Genomic DNA, 19695 nt, shown 5'->3' with positions numbered 1-19695 from the left:
GTACATATTTTTAAATAAATTCTTGTCGCAAAAATGAATATCTAGACTTCTTAAGGATTTCATCATCTCTTGAAATGCTTTTCTATTTTTTTATTCCCTGTGGATTGGTAGTGAAGAAAACCACAAGGAACTTAGACATTTCAAAGGTGCAGGGCAAGAGGCATTTCTGAATCTACAATGGGAAAGGAAAGAGAGGTCTCCTGGCTTTCTAGTTTGCTATGTGTAATGCTAAGATTTATTAGGAAAAAACTTCAGGAAAAGTTTTTCTGGCAGATGGCATGAATAGCTTATTATTTATGACTCGTTTTTTGCAATTATATAGGTACTATGATTCTGGATTTTAAAAAAAGGCACTTTGATTATAAATATTAATTTAAGCACCCAGTTTCTCATTACTATATCCTTTGCTTTTTGAAGATGATCATACCTGCTTTGAATTTCCTCAAAACATATTTTCAATGAAGTTTTGGGTCTCAATTTTTTTCTTATACTAAGGTATTCTAAAAGTTGATCAGGAAAAATAAATGAGTAAGTGGGTTCCTTCATTTATAACTATGAGCATTGCCATTAGGTCATGACTAGACTACAGTATCACACATCATTTTATCTCTTGTAATTTTGAAGAAAATAGAAGATCCCTTCAATAACATAACCTGTTTCTGTTTATCATTTTGACATTATTTTTAAACAAACATAATTGCTAGAGTTTCTTTTAGATATAAGGAAGACACATAGAAATATGTGCCCAGTTGTCACAAGGGGAGAAAAAAAAAACCCCAAAATGAGTAAAATGTTTATACTTTTAAAAATTTAAACAGAAGTAATCCCAGCATATCCCAAACCTGCTCTTATCTTTTCTTTAACTAAGATAATGGGATTTAATCGTAGAGATCACTGATAAATTTTAGTTTAGATTTAGTTTTCTTTGATAATTTATTCCTATCTTTTGAAATGAACCAAATATAAACCTGAAGACTGTTATGAGGGTTTAGATATATTTTAGTATTAAGGTATTCTCTATGTACTATATAAAGTACACATGAGTTAGAAACAGGTAAAATATTTCTACTACATATGCTTGCAAGTGTAAGAGTTATCTATAAATAAGCTTGGCAAAATCAGACCATTTGAAAAACAATATAAAAACCATTTAGATATTTGATAAACCTAAAGTATGGATAGTTTCTATTTCTCTGAAGAGAATGAAAATGGTGATAATAATAATATTAGATATCTAGCCTAATTGACACTAATCATAGATACTGGAGAACAAAATTCAATAAACAAATTTAAATTTGGTTTGCTTTGAAAAAGGAGTAATAATTGTAATCATTCCCATTAAATATATATTCTTACTAGGTAGCTGAATTAAAATATATTTATCATTAAAATATCTATATCTATATCTATCTATATCAAGATCTATTCTATGAGAAAGTAAGTTCCCTGAGGATGAAGGTTTTGTTTTATTCTCTGCCCTCTCACTCCTAGATCAGGGCCCAGAATGCCCATTTATTAAACGTGTACTTATAGAGCTTCAATTGCATGAAATAACATGTCCTGGATTCTGGATATACACCTGGCCATCGATGAACAAAACAAAGAGCATACACACACACACACACACACACACACACACACACACACACACACACCACTCATACCCTCAAAAAGTGTATGTTCTAGTAGGAAACATAGTAATTCCTATGGTGATTAGTGCTAAAGAGAAACAATATTGAAGATGGATCAGGATGCAGGAGTTGCATTAGAAGAAAAGGGTGCTTCTGATATTAATCTAGTCACCCCAACTTTCTCATGGTTTGTGTTTACATCCTATGTCTTTTACAACTGTTGGCCTATTTCTATCTTTGAACCTGAAGTATGTGTTCTGTTGAAACATACGGTTGCATCTTATTTTTATCCAGTCTGACACCCACTACCTTTTGATTGGATTCTTTAATCGATTAGCATTTAATGTTATTATTCATATAGTTAGGTTTATATCGGCCATTGTGTTTTATTCTATTTTTTTAAAGTTTTTATTTAAATTCCAGTTAGTCGACATACAATGTAATATTAGTTTCAGGAGTACAATTCAGTGATTCAACACTTCCATACAACACCCAGTGTTCATTAAAAGTGCATTGTGTCATTCCCATCACCAATTTCACCCCATTCCCTGCCTCCTCCCTTCTGGTAACCATCGTGGTGTTTTTGCTTAGTAAGTGTTTCACTTGTGTTTGTTCCTTTATTCCTTCTTTACTGCTCAAATGAATATTTTTGAGTAAAATATACATATATATAGCTAATGGTTACTATATATATACTATATATACATAATTATATAAATAAATGAATTTTAAATATACATTTATTTAATGGTTACTCTAGGGCTCAGCAGCTACATCTGAACTTATTAGAATAGACTTCATATTTTTAGTAACTTAATTTCAGTGAAGTATAGAAATATTACTCCTAGATAGCTCTATCGCATCTTACCCCCTTTTTTGGTGCTATGTATTGTTTTTATACTTCTTTATATATTCCAAACCTGTTATTCTTCTGTTAATGTCTTCTAAAGAAGCCACAAGAAGGAAGGAAAGCAAGTACCTGTTTATAGAGTTTGTTATATTAACATTTTTATTTACCATTTTTAGTCTTCCTCATTTGTTCCTGTGGATGTGAATTACCTTCTTTACTCTGATAGAACTTTGCATTCACCTGCCTTTAAGATATTATCAAATATATTACACTTCTATATGTTTTAGGCCCACCAAAAATTTTTATTATATATATAAAATATATATAATAAATATTTTTATTCATTTTTGTGTGTGAGAGAGACAGTGTGATAGGGGAGGAGCAGAGAGAGAAGGAGAAAGAGAATCCTAAGTGGGCTCCACACTGACAGCAGAGAGCCTGATATGAAATTCAAACTCATGAATCGTGAAATCATGACCTGAGCCAAAGTCAGATTCTTAACTGACTGAGCCACCCAGGCACTCCTATAATAAATAACTTATATATATAAAACTTGTGAGACAGAGTAAAATGATAGTTGATGTCAGCCACTAAATTTGGGAGTAGTTTATAATGCTAATAGCAATAGTGAATCACAAGATATGCAGGGGCTTGTGGGTCCTGTAAGGAAGTTTTAAACGAAGGAGCAATAATCTGATTTCTAACTTGAAGGGGAGAATGATCACTGGTTGATGTGTGAAGGGGTTTCTGGAGGGCCCCAGCCAGAAACAGGAAGAAGAGCTAGGAGGATATTGCAGGTGAGAGGTTTCTAGGTGGGCGATGTCAGTGGCTAGGACGAGCAATGCGCATGGAGAGAGCAGTGCATGGGTTTGAGATGTATTTTTGAAGGTAAAACAGAACTTTCTAACAAACTGAGTATGGAGATTGAAGGAGAGGGCAGAATTGAGGATGAGAAAGGAGATTTTGCTCTAGCATCTGCATAGAAGGTAGAAGCATTCACAGAGAGAAGAGAATTAAGTGCTGGTGAGGCTTTAGTTCCATTTTGGAAAGGGTTCTCCACTTATTTATGTAGAACTGGATTTCCGTCTAATATCATTTTCCTAAGTGAAGAACCTTTTTAGTATTTTTGATTGGGCAGGTTGCTGAACTCGACCTTCAATCTTTGGAAATTTCTTTCGTTTCATATTTGTGATAATTTTTTAAATATAAATTCTAAGTTGTTTTTTTGAGCATTTTATTGTTTATTTATTTTTAACATTTGTTTATTTTGGAGAGACAGAGTGTGGTTGGGGGAGGGGCAGAGAGGGAGGGAGACACAGAATCTGAAGCAGCTCCAGACTCTGAGCTCTCAGTACGGAGCCTGATGAGGGGCTCAAGCTCACAAACTGTGAGTCATGACCTGAGCTGAAATCCAACTAACCCTAACCAACTGAGTCACCCAGGCTCCCTTTTATTTATTATATATTTTTAAATTTTTATTTATTTTGAGAGAGTGGGGGAGAGAGAGAAAGCAGGGGAGGGGCAGGGAGAGAGAGACAGAACCCAAGCAAACTCTGAGCTGTCAGCATGGAACCCAATGTTGGGCTCAATCTTCTGAACCAAACTATGAGATCTTGACCTGAGCCAAAATCCAGAGTTAGAGGCTCAACTGACAGAGCCACCCAGGCATCCCCAGAACATTTTGAAAGTATTATTTCTGTCTTTTTCTTTTTGTTTTTTCTGATAAGAAGTAACTATTTATTGCTTTTACCTTATATTCCTATATTTAATGTGTCCATAAGGTCTAGCTACTTTCAAGATTTCTTTTCCTTTTTGCTTTTCAGTTTGATGAAGATATATTTATCCTGGTGGGGGTTCACTGGCAAGCTGGGTTTTTGAGTTGATATCTACCTTCAACTTTGGAAATCCTCAGCCATTGTCTCTTCAGATGTTCCTTCTGTCTCATTCTCACTCTCTCTTCTTGGTCTGTGTTGCCATGTATATTAGTTTGTTTGATGTGTTCCATAGATCATGGATGTGTATGTTTGCTTTTGTTCGGATAGTGTCTAATGACTTGCCTTTACCTTCATAGATTCTTTTCTATGCTACATTCAGTTTGAAGATCCCATAAAAATAATGTTGAGTTTTTTATTTCTATTTATCTCCAGGATTTTTTTGTTTCCAGCATTTGTTTCCTTTTAATATTATTTCATAGTATTCCATAGAAATTTCCTTTTTGTTTATATATAAGTTGTGCACCTTTTCCCACTTGATACTTTTACATATTTCCACTAGTTATTCTATAATCGTTGTCTGATCATTTGACATCTGGCCATCTTTAAGTCTGGCTCTGTTGATTGTTTCTTTGTTTTCTCATGTTCTGATAACATTTTTAATATCCAAATGTTGTGTAAAAAAGAATAATAGAGCATAAAGTGAATATTACTTATATCCTGGAAAATGCATGTCATTTTTCTGAACTTGTCATTTTGTCACTATAATCTATAGTTGAAGTGATCTAAGCTTTGCAGTTAGATTCAGTTCAGTAGAGGTTCAAGTGAATTTGAGTGGAAAATCAAAACCCTCTCTCACATGTGGATGTTTGTCAGCCTTACCATCAGGCTTCAGCTTGTTCTTCTAGCCTGGCTCTCGAGGAGAGCTCTACCAGCTTCCCTTCTTCTGCCCCAGGCAATCTAAAGCCCGGAGCTCCTGGGGGTGGGAGAGGTTCTCGGTTCTCCCAGGTTCACTGAGACTTCGGCAGACTCAAAGCCCTTGTCCCTCTCCAGGGAGGCAGATCTGTCTTTGCTTTCTTGCCACTCAGGCAACCACACACCACCATGCACTTACTCAGTATAAGGCCCGTAGTGCATATGATGGTCTCCATTTTCCTGCTTTGCTCCTAGACTTGAACAGATCTGAGATGTCTGTGCCTCAGAGGGAAGTCTCTGTTGGCTCTCTTGTCGTGCACCCAACTATTTTTAGTGCACTCGGTGAAGGCCTACCAAAAAGAATTGGCTGATGGGTACAGATGCTCCTTGTGTTGGGAGCCCCTGGGATTCTAAACAGCCATGCCAACCTACACTTTGTCTTTAAATATTTGTGAAAAGTTAAACTGTTTTCTTCTTCTGAACTTTAGTGACTATGTTCTCCTCTCCCCATTCCTCTACCTATTCTTCTTCACAAACTGTATAAACTCAGCTCTCTCATAGGCTCCAAAAAGTGATTATTTTGTAGACTGTATTAACCATTTTTTTTGTTAGTATTATAAATAAAATTCTCTTGTGACAGTGCTAAGTAGAAATGAAAAATAAATTTTGCAATAAATTCAGTCATATAGTTTTTATTTATAGTGAAAATGGAAAGTCTAAGACTAAACACCGTTTTTATGAAGGTAATTATTTAAGGTATTCAATAAATATTTTTCAAAGATAGCAAGTTTCAGCAGTCCAAAGATTACATTTAGAATAGTGAAATGAAAGAATAGACTGTATATCTTTGAAACAATCTACTGTAAATATTATTTCTCTTGGAATTTTTAGGGGATGGACAGCAGAAATTTGATTCCATTTTCTCAGGGTTCTACAAGATGCATAGATAAGATTTATAATGTTGTGTTTGATTCTATGCTGATTCTTAGAACATTTTACAGAATATTGTTGGTGATGGGATGTATGTGTGGAAGGGGATTGAACATAAAGAGGCCTAGAAAACATGCTGTGAGGATCAATTAAGAGAATAAACCTGGAATATATTCTCTACAACAAAGAAGAAAAATGTCTTTATATTTTAAATTCTATCACGTGGAAACCTAGAACTTATCATTGCAAATCTGTTATAACATCTTAGTACATAAATGTTTCTTTAAAGTTAGATTATTTCCTTAGAGTGGATATTTGTAAACTAAGTTATTGAGTGTAAACATGCCTAACCCCCTGCACTATACTAAAAATTTATCCTGTAGAAAGCGAGGAACAGTTTTAATCCCTGCCACCAGTATGTGAGTATCTCTTCTACCATATCTTTACTTAGTTTTTAGTATTTTTTAAATTCTTTGCCCATTGATAGATTTTTAAAAATTAAAAAAAAAACACTAGGATCATTGTAAGATACTTTATAGAATTTACCATTTTCTCTATGCCTTTCTGTAGCTTCACTTTTTCTTGGTCTTATGATATGAATTTCTGGGGTTTTACGAGGTTACATTCAAACTTTCCTTAGAGAACAATCAATGAATCATACCTTTTGGGATGCCAGCACATAGTTTGCTTCGATTTCACTACGTAGAACTTCGCCAAATCTGTGGCTTCTTGCCAAGTACTGCCAGAAGACCTTGGAGGTGGGCTCTAGAGGGTCTTTATAACACAGAACCAACGAGAAGCCTGTAGATGCCCCTTTCCATTCACAAACAGGCCTACTTTATCACTTAGAACCTCTGAGTGGATTCTGGATAGTTTCAAATGCTTGAGTTTTGGATTGAGAGAGATGAACCTAAAGGTTCTGAATGTATTTAAATTCTAAGGAAATATCAGGATTCACTAGGCAACTTCAAAGAATCTAGAATAGGTGGGATTACATTGCCTAGAGTTATTCTTGAAACAATATGGTTTTTAGTCCGGAGGTCATTCAGCTATTCCTGAAGCTTTTCAGTTAGTGCATGTGGTCTGACGGCAGTGTGCCTTAACATGGTTTCCAGGCAACCAAAACACTGTGAATTATTGCCCTTAGGATACCCATGAGGCTTGCTTCTGTTTTCCTCCAAAGGATAGTCAGAATCTTTTTATTCTGAGCCTCATGGACTCAAGGCATTTGCAAATAAATCTTTGGATTATTGTGTATGATTTGTTTTTAAAATAAGACCTTCTCAAGTGGGTTTTTTGACCTGAGTGTTAAAGTAAGGAGTATGTCTCCTGCTCTATATCCCTTTGATTTAGAGTTATAGTCAGAAGTAAAACCAAGATTTAAATAACTATCAGGTTAATACTCAATATAGTTTTTTACGGGGAGAAGCCTCTGATAGTCATGATACAGTTAAGATCTGATTTTCAATACTGAAATTATCTGTTAAACAATAGCCTGACTCAGAACTGATCTACTTAAAACTCAGGATCTTGAGACCCCAGTCCTGATTCCTAACACTTGCCTCAAATGTGCAAAGTGCTATCCTTTCTTTCTGACTCTGGGAAGAACAAATGGGTTGCAAGAAACTTGGCTGAAGAGAAGGCACACAAAGTCCCTCTGCTTCTGACTGTTCTGCATTCAGCTAGGGACTGAATCTGCTTCCAAAGCAAAGCTGAACTCTGCTCCTAACCCATCTATGTGGGTGGTTTTGGAAAAATAAAATATATCCAATATTTCCTACCAAGGCCGAAGGAGTTGGGAGAGAATTGCATGGGGTAGAAATCCATTTATAGAGATATTCAGGGCCAGAATAAAACAAATAAAAAAATTCGAGGTAAAACAAACAATATAGCAGTAGAGGAGAAAGGAACAACTCCCAGTTAAAGAGAGTGGGAGAGGGCTTAAGTAGATTGAGAAAAAACGTAATGTCTGACAAATGAAGATAGTTATGGACTGAATACAGACATCAAAGCCACAGAGTGTTGGATATTTTTTGGTGGTGCAGGGCAAAGAAATGGCCTTCTTGTCTTTCACCAGTAGCCTATATGATTCAGTGATGAAGGAGACTATAGTGAGTGTTATACACAAGGCTGGGCTTTTTGCATTGAAACACTCTTTTCTCTAAATAAGCATTACTTTCATACTTCTATTTTATTTATATTTTTAGAAATAATTATTAAGTGGTACTATTTGCAAAACACTATACTAGGCATATTAGGCCCAGAGAGTTCCAAAACATGTAGAAGACGTAGAAGAAACATGGATGTCAGCAAATGAACAAACATGAGGAGGCAGAAGAAATATTTAGTGTGGACTGCCTGTGTCGAGATTGGAGCTGGGAAAAAGTTAAAGAGAAATTCTTGCAAGCTTTAAAATCCTCTTAAGATGTGCTGGTCAAAAGTCCTGTCCCAATGTATGGAATGGAAAACAGGCCAGATAGAAGCCACTTCTAATTCTAGATACATTTTTCTAAGATGAAAATGTTAGACACTTTTTTTCTTGGCTAAGTTACTCCTACTTCTTACATAAATTGTTTTATTTAGAGGGTATTATAAAAATATACCAACATATATTTGTTTGGGATATTTATATTCTCATAAGTACTGATGTTAATGTATATTAACAAGAATGATTGTAATAGGTTTTGTTCCAGAAAGAGCACCTTTCATGCTTTTAGCAACCCTGGTAGAGATTACTATCCTTAACTTAAGGATACCAATTCTTTCCTAACCATTCAGAAGATACCTTTCAGAAATCCATCTTCCTACCATCCACTTCTCGTTTCCCCTTCTGAGAGAGTTGTTTGTGTCTCTGAGCCAATGGTTTCTCACTGGTGATTGTCTTATGGTAGTAACTCCAAGGCTTTTTGTTTATTCCTTCTTTCTTCATCTCAGTCATTAAATCAGAGGACTGACAGCCTCACCTGGAATCCCAAAGCCCACCACAAAATGACCTCAGTAGATTTTTCCTTCTTTACCTTTCACCATTCCTCCAGATATATTCTGTGGTCAAGTATGGTTTTCTACTCTGAACATATTCGTGACCTTCCATTTATTTGGGGGTATTTTCATACTGGATATTGACACATGCTCAAAATTAGTCTATCAACTACAGTTTCTGCTGCACACCCTTCTGGGGTTTTTTTTATTTTGACCCAACCTACCCTTGCCCTTACCTGTTGACTGCCCAGCTGCTTGGGAAGTTCTGGTTAGCTTTGACCATCGTGAGAATACCATACACTTCTCAAGAGAGACCCTTTGGAGGGCTTCCAACATTTACATTTCTTCAGACATTTAAGTGGTACTGGAATTAAGGGGTATCTGGGTGGCTCCGTTCCAGAGCCTGCTTGGGATTTTCCCTCTGCCTCTCTCACTGTCCCTCTCTTTTTCTCTATCTCAAAATAAATAAACAAACATGTAGGTGGTACTGGTATTTTATAGCACAGGAAGGAGAAAGACTGGACTCTTTGAGCCTTCTACCATATGTTTTTACTTAGACCTTAAACTCATAAGATCACAAACTCATAAAATAGTTCCATCATCTCCTGACTTTTAAACCTTATATTGGTTCCCTAGGGCTTCCATAACCAACTGGTTGCTTAAAACAACAGAAATTTAGACTCTCACAGTTCTGGAGGCCAGAGTCAAAATCAAGGTGATTTCAAGGCTACACCCTCTCCAAAGACTCTAGGGAACAATTAGTTCCTTACCTCTCCCAGGTTCCAGGGGTTCCAGATGTTCCTTGGCTTGTGGCCACACCACTTCAACTTCTGTCTCTCTGGTCACATCGCAGCCTCTTCTTCTACATATGTCTCTCCCCTGTGTTTCTCTGATAAGGACATTTATTATTGATTTTAGTGCCCACCTAGGTAATCCAGGCTGATCTTGTCCCAGGATCCTTAACCTATTTCTGGTCTTAAACTTCAAAAGATACACAAAGACTGGTTTTCCAAATAAGTTACATTCACAGGTTCTCGTAATTTGGGCACAGACAAAACTTTTTGGTAGGTACAATTCAACCCACTAATATAGCTCAAAATTATTTGAAGGTCTCTAGAGGGAAAGAGGGCTACCCAGTGTCAAAACAACCAGCCGTATATTTCTCCTTTCTTTATAAAGAGCATGTTACAAACTAAAACTACACTCTCTTCCTCCAACCACCTAAAGAAGTCCGTACGTATATGAAGTAAAGAAAATTCTGATTTGGTATGAAGGAAGGGTGGAAGAAATAGGAAATAAAGAGGCAGAATCAAAATAGGAGAAGGCAAAGCCATATTTTCAGTCAGAATGTCAAAAATATACAACAAATGTATAGAACAAGTTCATAACAAATAATAGAAGAGTTGGAAAAATTAGTATCCAGGAGAGTTATAATGCCAGGGTGAGGCATGGCATGATCTAAGCGACATAGGAATTTGTCCAAAATCAGAAACTGGGACACTGGGTTGCTTGGCATTTATTGTAGAGATGGGAATAGCATCTTGAAAAACTATAGATTCATGGTCTACATTGCCAGATAAAAATTTCCTAAATAATAAGATGAGTCATAGACAAGCTTAAAGGAACAGATTTTATAAAAGTGATGTCCAAGTATTTACACGCATATGTGTGTAAATGTTGGTTATTAAAAACACATATGGAAATATTTTACGAGAGCTTACAGTACTCTACAGTCCTGCCTTGTTTGTATGTTTTATCACATCCCAATGAAATAAGCAATCTTAGATCATATTTTATCCACAATTTATAATCTTTTTTATTATTTAGCAGCATGAGTTCTTAAACTATTATAACATGTGTTATCATTGCCCCAAATGATTTGTGTAAAAATCTACAAAACCACCTAAAAAAGTGTATAAACATATAGGTACCCTAATAATAAATCATTCACTGCCCATGTCCAGTGCTAGTGGATGTCTACAAAGTTTTAACTGCCCCAGTTGTGCTCTTGCCTCAGGAAATCTTTTTAGATTCTACCTTTACAACACAGCTCCTCGCTATTCCAGGTAAAGCCCGTGGATTCGCAGTAAACGCATGACCTGGGAGCTCGATAGAAGTGCAGATGTCAACCCTCTGACCTTAGATTCAGGAAATAGATGATCCACATGCATACTACTTTTTGTAGTTTATTATTTATAAATGTTCTCTCTGCTTACTCCCTTGAACTTAATATTCTGTCATGTCTAGTTTTTATTTTTATTTCTGTTCGATAGAATATGTGCCATTTTCTCAAAATAGTAAAATTAAAATAGGGGATTACAAAAGTAATGTTGTTCAACTAATATTCTGCTTAATGTTCATTTTGTTTAGATCCCCCAATCATTGAAGGAAATATGGAGGCAGCAAGAGCAGTGGATTTAATCCCATGGATGGAGTATGAATTTCGTGTGGTAGCAACCAATACGTTGGGTATAGGAGAGCCCAGTATACCGTCAAACAGAATTAAAACAGATGGTGCTGGTATGTTGAAGAAACTTTATAAAATTGAAAGGTTTATATATATGGTGACATTTTCATATATAGTTGAATGTATTTGGAAATAAGTAATGCTCTGAGGTAAGTGATTTTTCTAAAAATGTGTGTTCACACAGGTGTGTGTATTCTGTGACAAGACACTAAAAAATAAAAGAAAATGTAATATGACATTTAAGAATATTTTTACATAATTAACGTAAGGAAAGAGGTAAGTAGAAATGACTGCATATTCCACTATGGATCACTAAGATGAAGTTTGTATTTAGAATATAAACTTTTATGTTCAGGGTAACTCAATCAGTTAAGCATCTGACTCTGGATTTCTGCTTAGGTCATAATCTCATGGTTCATGGGATTGAGCCCTGCATCAGGTTGTGAGCTGACTTGCTGAGCCTGCTTGGGATTGTCTCTCTCCTTTTCTCTCTGCCCCTCTCCTACTCTCATGCTCTTACATGAGTGCTCTCTCTCTCAAAATAAATGAACTTAAAAAAATAAAGAAATTAAGGGACACCTGGGTGGCTCAGTCAGTTAAACAGTCGACTCGTAGTTTCAGCTCAGGCCATGATCTTGGTTCATGAGTTGGAGCCCTGCATCAGACTCTATGCTGACAGAATGGAATCTGCCTGGGATTCTCTCTTTCCCCCTCTCTCTGTCCCTCCTCCGCTTTCTCTGTGTCTCAAAATGAATAAACTTAAAAAAATAAAAAAATTAAATATTAAAAGTTAAAATACTCAAAAAACAATTTAGAATTTATATTCAAAAAATTATCACAAATATGAAATGAAGGAAATTTCCAAATGTACAAAGGCTGAAGGCCTTTTGACTCCAACAACCTGCATGAGAAATATTTTAAAAGTTCTTTACTTAGGATAATTAGACTAGATGGAAATCCAGTTCCACATAAATAAATGGAGAACCCGTTCCAAAATGGAACTAAGTCCTCACCTGCACTTAATCTCTCTTTTCTCTCAATATATACGTCTACCTCCACGCAGATACTAGAGCCAAAATCCCATTAGTCATCCTCAGTTCTCTCTCTCCTCTCTCTGCCCCTCCCCAACTTGTGTTCTCTCTCTCTCAAAATAAATAAACATTAAAAAAAATAGAATATAAACTTTCTTGTACATTGTGAATCTGAGCCAGGAAGACTCTTAAGTAAGAAGTTTGTGTGATTTAGTAGTTTCACTATTCTGGATGTCACTGAAAGACATTTAGAACCGTGTGGCCATGTGGTATGGTCAGGTGTTGGGAGGACAGGGTGAGCAGGGAGTGGAGACTCTGGATGAGAACTTCTCAGATCTAAACCATGAGGGGAGTCATAGTTTCTCTGAGAAATAGCCAGAATATGTTCTCTTAATATTAGGTGTCACTCTAAATATGCTCTTTAACCCCAGCTCAACCTTGGATGTTCTTCTAATTCCGGTTCACATTTTTTATGCTAAATACCAATTCCATTTAAATAGTCTTTGGTACAGAAGTACTTAGCTCTATTTTCCTTTTCCCTGCATTACCAGCAAAAATATTGTTCTGATTCTAATAATAGCTCTTTTATTTATTATTCCTGTCTATGAAAAAAAAATGTTTTGTAGGCCCTCTGAGTTTATTTTTACTATGCCTTGCCAAAGTTCAGTGCTTTCTTTGGGAGAAGAGATTTTAATTTTTTTAAGTTTATTCACTCTGAGAGAGAGAGTGTAAGTGGGGGAAGGGCAGAGAGAGAGAGGGTACGAGAATCCTAAGCAAGTTCTGCACAGTCAGCACAAAGCCCAATGTGGGGCTTAAATCCATGAACCATGAGATCATGACCTGAGTTGAAGTCAGATGCTTAGCTGACTGAGCCATTCAGGTACCCGTGAGAGAAAAAATTTTAAAAGGATGACAAACTACTGTTAAAATTCTGCTGTGATATCTTAATATCACTAATCCACATTTTTGGCTACCTCAATTTCTTGACCTAACTTCTAAATAGAACTCTAAACTCTAATGTCTTAGTTCTTAAAGCCAAATTATTCACAGGACTGCCATCAATAATCTCTGAAAGTTTTATGTAGTCTACTAGATTATTTACCAGATAAAAATGGTGATTCTGTAATAAATGAAGATAATAAACACTGAAATAACTGATCTTCACTGAGTATTTTCTCACGTTTCCGTTAATTCTTCTAATAATATTTTAAGGTAGGTATTACTATCCAATGTTCATTAATGGGTAATAGACTCAGAGGCAGTAAATGGTGTTAGTTCATATAACTACTTGCAAGAATCAGTACAAATCCAGACCTGTTTGACACCTCTTCTCATATACTGAGCTTTCTCTTTTAAAGGCGTTTTTCTCATCAGGACTCTGACAATGTGTATTTAGGGGAGCCTGTAGCTCAGTTGGTTAAGCATCTGACCCTTGATTTCAGCTCAGGTCATGATCTCACGATTTGTGATTTGTGAGATTGAGTCCTTGTAGGGCTCTACACTGACAGTGTGGAGCCTGCTTGGGATTCTCTCTCTCTCCTCTCTCTGCTCTCCCCCACTCACACAGGTCAATGCTTTCTTTCTCTTTCAAAGTAAGTAAACATGAAAAAAGAACCCCAAATATGTATTTATATAAAACTTTACTAGTGTTCTAGTAGTAGTTTAGATTTCATCCTTAATTATAAAGCTAGATATGACAAAATGCTGATTTTTTGTGTGTTGGTTTTGGTATATCCACCTGTGAAATGACCTGTTCCTTTTGTTGTACCTCACAAGAATCTCAGTAAGATAGAGAGGTAATGTAAGTTGAAGCTTCATAGAGTACAGATACCATCTAGCCATGATCTTTGTGTTTGGTTTTTATTATTAGTCCCTAGAGTCACTTACGTTTTTAATAGAAACATCTGTATATTGGACTGAATGCAGTTGCCCATTACTGAAAGACAAAAATAAAAAGGAACATGGGTATGATCTGACTGGTGGTTTTAACCACATAATTTCATGCTGAGAGATCTTATTCTTGATTTGATTTGAAAAGTATTTATTTTCAAAATAAAATTACAAAAATAAAATGAAATGATTACATTTAGGCCTATGTAAACTTATATCAGTTAAAAAATTATAACATTCTTGGGGCTCAGTCAATTAAGCATCAGACTCATCTAAGGTCATGATCTCACAGTTAGTAGGTTCAAGCCCTGCATTGGGCTCTGTGCTGACAGCTCAGAGCCTGGAGTCTGCTTTGGATTCTATGTCTCCTTCTCTCTCTGCCCCTCCCCCACTCATCTTCTATCTCTCAAAAATGAATACACATTTATAAAAAATGAAAAATTAAAAAAGATAGCATTCTTAAGTTTAGGCCTTTTTAAAAAAAGAAATCTCTTGAGCTTGATTAACTTTCCATGATCTCTTGACTAATACAGTATGAACTAAGACTTAATCTGAACACATATTTTGAAATAATAAATTGATCATAGAGGAGGGAGGATACTTTCTCTGGCACTGATGATAGATTCAGACCTTCCCCACTCCTCCTCAGGAAATCTGTTATAAACAATATCTTAATTATTCAATTTCAGTAGGTGATTGCTCTGGTATATACATGGGTTGATCATCTGGAAAGAATTATTTTAAGTTTTTTTAAATCTCAAAGTAGAAATGATTAAATATGTTTTTAGAAATAAAAACAAGGGGCGCCTGGGTGGCTCAGTCGGTTAAGCATCCGGCTTCAGCTCATGTCATGATCTCACAGTTTATAGGTTCGAGCCCCGCGTCCGGCTCTGTGCTGACAACTAGCTCAGAGCCTGGAGCCTGCTTCAGATTCTGTGTCTCCCTCTTTCTCTGACCCTCCCTTGCTCATGCTGTCTCTCTCTCAAAAATTTTATAAAAATATAAAAAAAGAAATAAAAACAAAAAGTGTCTCAGAGATTTTGTCTGACTTTTGAATCTGCACTAATGATTTATATTTAATATCATATTTAGAACATTGGGATCCTTTTGATATACTCACTACCAATAGTTTATATTTATATGTAACTCGAAAGACCTTTCGACCTCCACTGAAAGCAGTGTATATGTAGTATTAAAGCTCAGGGCACTAACCCTTCAGTAGAATCTTAGTGCCATTGTTTCAGACCTTTGATTAGAGGCAGATTACTTAACCTCTCTGTTTTCTCATCTCTACATGGAAATTATTTATTTTTTGAGATTATTTTTATGATTAAACACATATAACAAAAGTAGTTAGTACTATCTAGTGGATAATATCTGCTGAATAAAATTTATTTATTATGCTATTTTTCTCATTTTACACTTTAATATGCTTATAAGAAAATACTGTATGCTCTGTAATAGATCACCTCATGTAGCACTGTATTTCCATTTTTTATAAGCATATAGAGAATCATATAACTTCATGTAATTTCTAATCCCCTTGGAGGAATATATATATTTAATATAAGTAGAGGAGTATACATTTAATATAATAAAATAGAATTTATCTTTAACTATTTCTCTTGTTTTCCTCCTTTAAAAAATTTGATATGCACAAAATTGGACATTCACATTGTTCATTCTTACAAAAAAATAAAAATACTTTTTAAAACAAGGGGATGTTTGTCTTGCCATGTCCCATTATAACAACTCTCTAAGAGATGCCAGCATATGTTATGTGGGATAAAGGCCGGTTCCTGTTTGATGGAAAGGTTGCCCCTGCACCTCATTATGCTGATTGAAAGACACAACATTATCTAACGCAGCACATGCCCTTATCTGGCCAATTACTTAATGTTAAGATCACAGCGCAAGGTTGGGTATATTCTTTGGATTCAGACAAGTGCATTATAAAATGGATGGTCCCAAATGAAGAATTAGAAGATGTGTTTGTAATTCATTGTAGCCCATTTAATTTTGACTGTAAGAACGAGATAACAAAAGCATCCTTCAAAGTAATGTGTCATTAAGACATACTCTTGTAGCTAATGGATCTGCAGGTGCAGTTGGTGAGTTGATATCCTAAAATGGTGCGTTTGGGTTTGTTTTGACAGCTTTGGCATTTATTTATGCCAGATCAACCTCATAAGAAAAAGAGAAAAATTTAATACAAGAATCAGCATGTTCATCCTTTACATAGAACATTAATTCCATGTCCGATGAAGCCATTCTGCATTTTATTTAGTTTTATTTTTAAATTTTTTAGTTATGTTTGATAGTAGAGAGAAATGGTGCTAAGAGTATATTTTGTAGCTGCAAGTTACTGTTAAATTTAGTTGCTATCATTGATAGTAAAAGAGATAATTATTTTTTAAAAGTGGCAAAAAGTGTAGATTTTTACGCCATGCGGAGGCCTGCATTAAAGCTACTCTACATGTAAGCATGTGACCCAGCTAATTAAGGAACTTCTTTTGGGAGGCATTTACCTTTCCTGTAAAAATAGGATAATATTACTTCTCTGTATGCTTACTTTACAGTGATGATATGAGTATCCGGTTAGATGCAGTATGTAAGAATCATTTTTGAGTTCTAGATGAGTCTTCTATGAAGCTGAGATGCTTCATTCCTTCAGCAAACTTTCACAAGTTGGGGATATTTAACACATTGAATTAAAATCAGTCATACATATTCACTTGTGGCTAAATTAAAGAAAGTATATCTTCAGTACTGGAATCAGATTATATTTATGTTACTATCTTTTGTGCTACAAATTATTTGTGGAGAGAAAAGGAGGAACAAGAAGGGTAAAATGATGGTTCTAGAAATTGGTAGTTAATGGAGGAGAATGAAAGAAGAGAAGCAGTGATCAAAGCCACAGTGATAATTGCACAGTATGATTGAGAAGAACCCGTTACCAGATATAATTTGTTCTAGTTGAAAACATAGTTCACATGTGCATTACATACTTTTGTTTATAATATACTGAGAGATGGGGCACCTGGGTTAAGCGTCCGACTTCGGCTCAAGTCATGATCTCACGGTTCATGGGTTCGAGCCCCGCGTCAGGCTCTGTGCTGACAGCTCAGAGCCTGGAGCCTGTCTTCAGATCCTGTGACTCCTTCTCTCTCTGACCCTCCCCTGCTCACACTGTCTCTCTCTCTCTCTCAAAAATAAATAACATTTCAAAAAATTAAAATATATATATATACTGAGAGAAACTAGACTTCATTGTTTTGCTTAAATGAATCGTGCATAATTGGTTAGAGTTCTTCATAATAACTTTACTATGCATTATGATTATTTCAGTTTGTAGCATTCTTTTTTGCCCATCCAGCATTTCATCAGATAATTTATTTTTAGATTATCATGTTATTGAGCAGGTAACAAATTTATTCCGCTCCACCTATTTAAATTTTTTCTGTTTGAGACAAAAGCCTAGATTAATAAATAAACCTACAACTTCAGCTCAATAAGACCTTAAGACATTCATATTATTGTGAACTATCTCAGACCTCATATTGTTTTTACGTGTCATGGGAAGAGTATCAGTTTAACATGGTAGATGCATTAGCAATCTGTTCTGCTGGCACAGGAGAACATTAAGGGTTACAAATAGCTATTTTCAGTTGAATATACAAATATTATGCAGTTCATTTGATTTTGTTAACAACTAATCAGAAAGAATGTATATTTAAAAGTAGAATAAAAGCAGATGTAAGACCATAACCCATAATTTTAATCCCTTTGATTTTCACATTCTGGAGCATTACATTTATAACCATTTGAATCTCTTCCTAAAAACTATGTTTTAAATCACAATGAGATTTTAATGCAAATTAAATTTGAAAGTTACATTCGTGGTAACTTCATTTCTGTAAAAATGACTATACAAGTTAAGCGGTAATTAACAAGAACTAAATAGTCAACAGTTTATTTTGAATCAAGGGCCTGTCTTCATGTACTTATGATTGTTACAATTTAGGATTTGTCATAAACCAATGTATACACTGTTAAATAAAATACCAAAGCTCAAATTGGTACTTCTAATGAAATTGCCTAAGCTTTCAAATTTAAAAGTAAAACCGGCAGCATCCGTTTCTTTTTCTAAACTCAAAGAATAATTATGACATTGGCTTAGTTTTCTTTTTAAATAATTTAAGTTCTGTGACTGAAATAGAGAAGCACTCTTATAAATATCATTAGGAAATCACTGTTGGACTGAACTTATGGAAAAAGGACAAATTTAAAAACTGCTTATTTTTAATGTTTCACAGTAAAATGATAAATATTGTTTATACATGATTAATTCAGTAATTTTCTATTTTTTTCTAAATATTTTATTAAAGTCTTTTTAATGATTTATTGTTAAAAGAAAGTTTACTTTGTTCACTATTAAATTACTCTGGAGGCTAACGCTAAACAAGCTGCCTTGTGTTACTTATTTACTACCCTGAAGGGAATCATAATTTGCCCAAGTCTTCTGTTCTTGCAAGGCTGGATGCAAATATGCCGTATCTAGGTGCTCTTTTTTTTTTTTAAGTTTATTTATTTTGAGAGAAAGAGAGAGTGTGAACAGGGCAGGGGCAGGGACAAAGAGGGAGGGAGAGAAAGAATCTGAAGCAGTCTCCACACTGTCAGTACAGAGCCCTATGTGGGACTTGAACCCACGAACTGTGAGATCATGACCTGAGCCGAAATCAAGAGTCAGACACTTAACTAACTGAGCCACCCAGGGGCCTCAAGGTGCTCAGATTCTTGTCAGATATGTAGGGTATATGTCAATTCCACCTGTGAAAAAATGCCCCTTAGTTGCTAAACTACAGCAGAACATTCAAAGCTAAATGGACATTAAGTCAATAAATCACGCACAATGTAAAACACTGTATTAGAAAGTACAGTTACCTTTGTTTTTGCCTTTTGTTTTAGCATCATGAGCTGAGTGGATGATCTTTGAAGAGCAAGTCAATCTTGATTTATTGAAGCATGTTAAAAGAGTTTGAGATAAACATAATGAAATGGAAAAAAATCAATCTAACATAGTAAACATACTTCATTTTTAGCTCTGTTCTAAATAAAGAGGTTAATTTTGATTATAATGAAAAGGATTACAGTAAAGCGTTTTGGCAAAAAACATACTTGATCTGATGAAGACAATGTTTGATTTAACAAATTGAAGTATAATAAATTACTCTAAGAGCTATTTTTGAAATTATTTGCCTGTAACCACAATACTTGTACATAGAGTTAA

The 19695-nt window shown here is 35.2% G+C and overlaps 1 protein-coding gene across 2 annotated transcripts in view; it reads left to right on the top strand.

Moving 5' to 3' along the window:
• Nucleotides 1-19695, top strand: part of CNTN1 (contactin 1) — a 351259-nt gene that overhangs the window by 275154 nt on the left and 56410 nt on the right. For both annotated transcript variants that reach the window (XM_029953985.1, XM_029953984.1), the window contains exon 18: nucleotides 11388-11537. In XM_029953985.1, the coding sequence (XP_029809845.1) occupies nucleotides 11388-11537 (150 nt within the window). The remainder of the gene's footprint in view (nucleotides 1-11387; nucleotides 11538-19695) is intronic.

Source organism: Suricata suricatta, chromosome 10, assembly GCF_006229205.1.
Source record: "Suricata suricatta isolate VVHF042 chromosome 10, meerkat_22Aug2017_6uvM2_HiC, whole genome shotgun sequence".
Taxonomy (NCBI): Eukaryota; Metazoa; Chordata; class Mammalia; order Carnivora; family Herpestidae; genus Suricata; species Suricata suricatta.
This window is presented reverse-complemented; position numbering and strand designations above follow the sequence as displayed.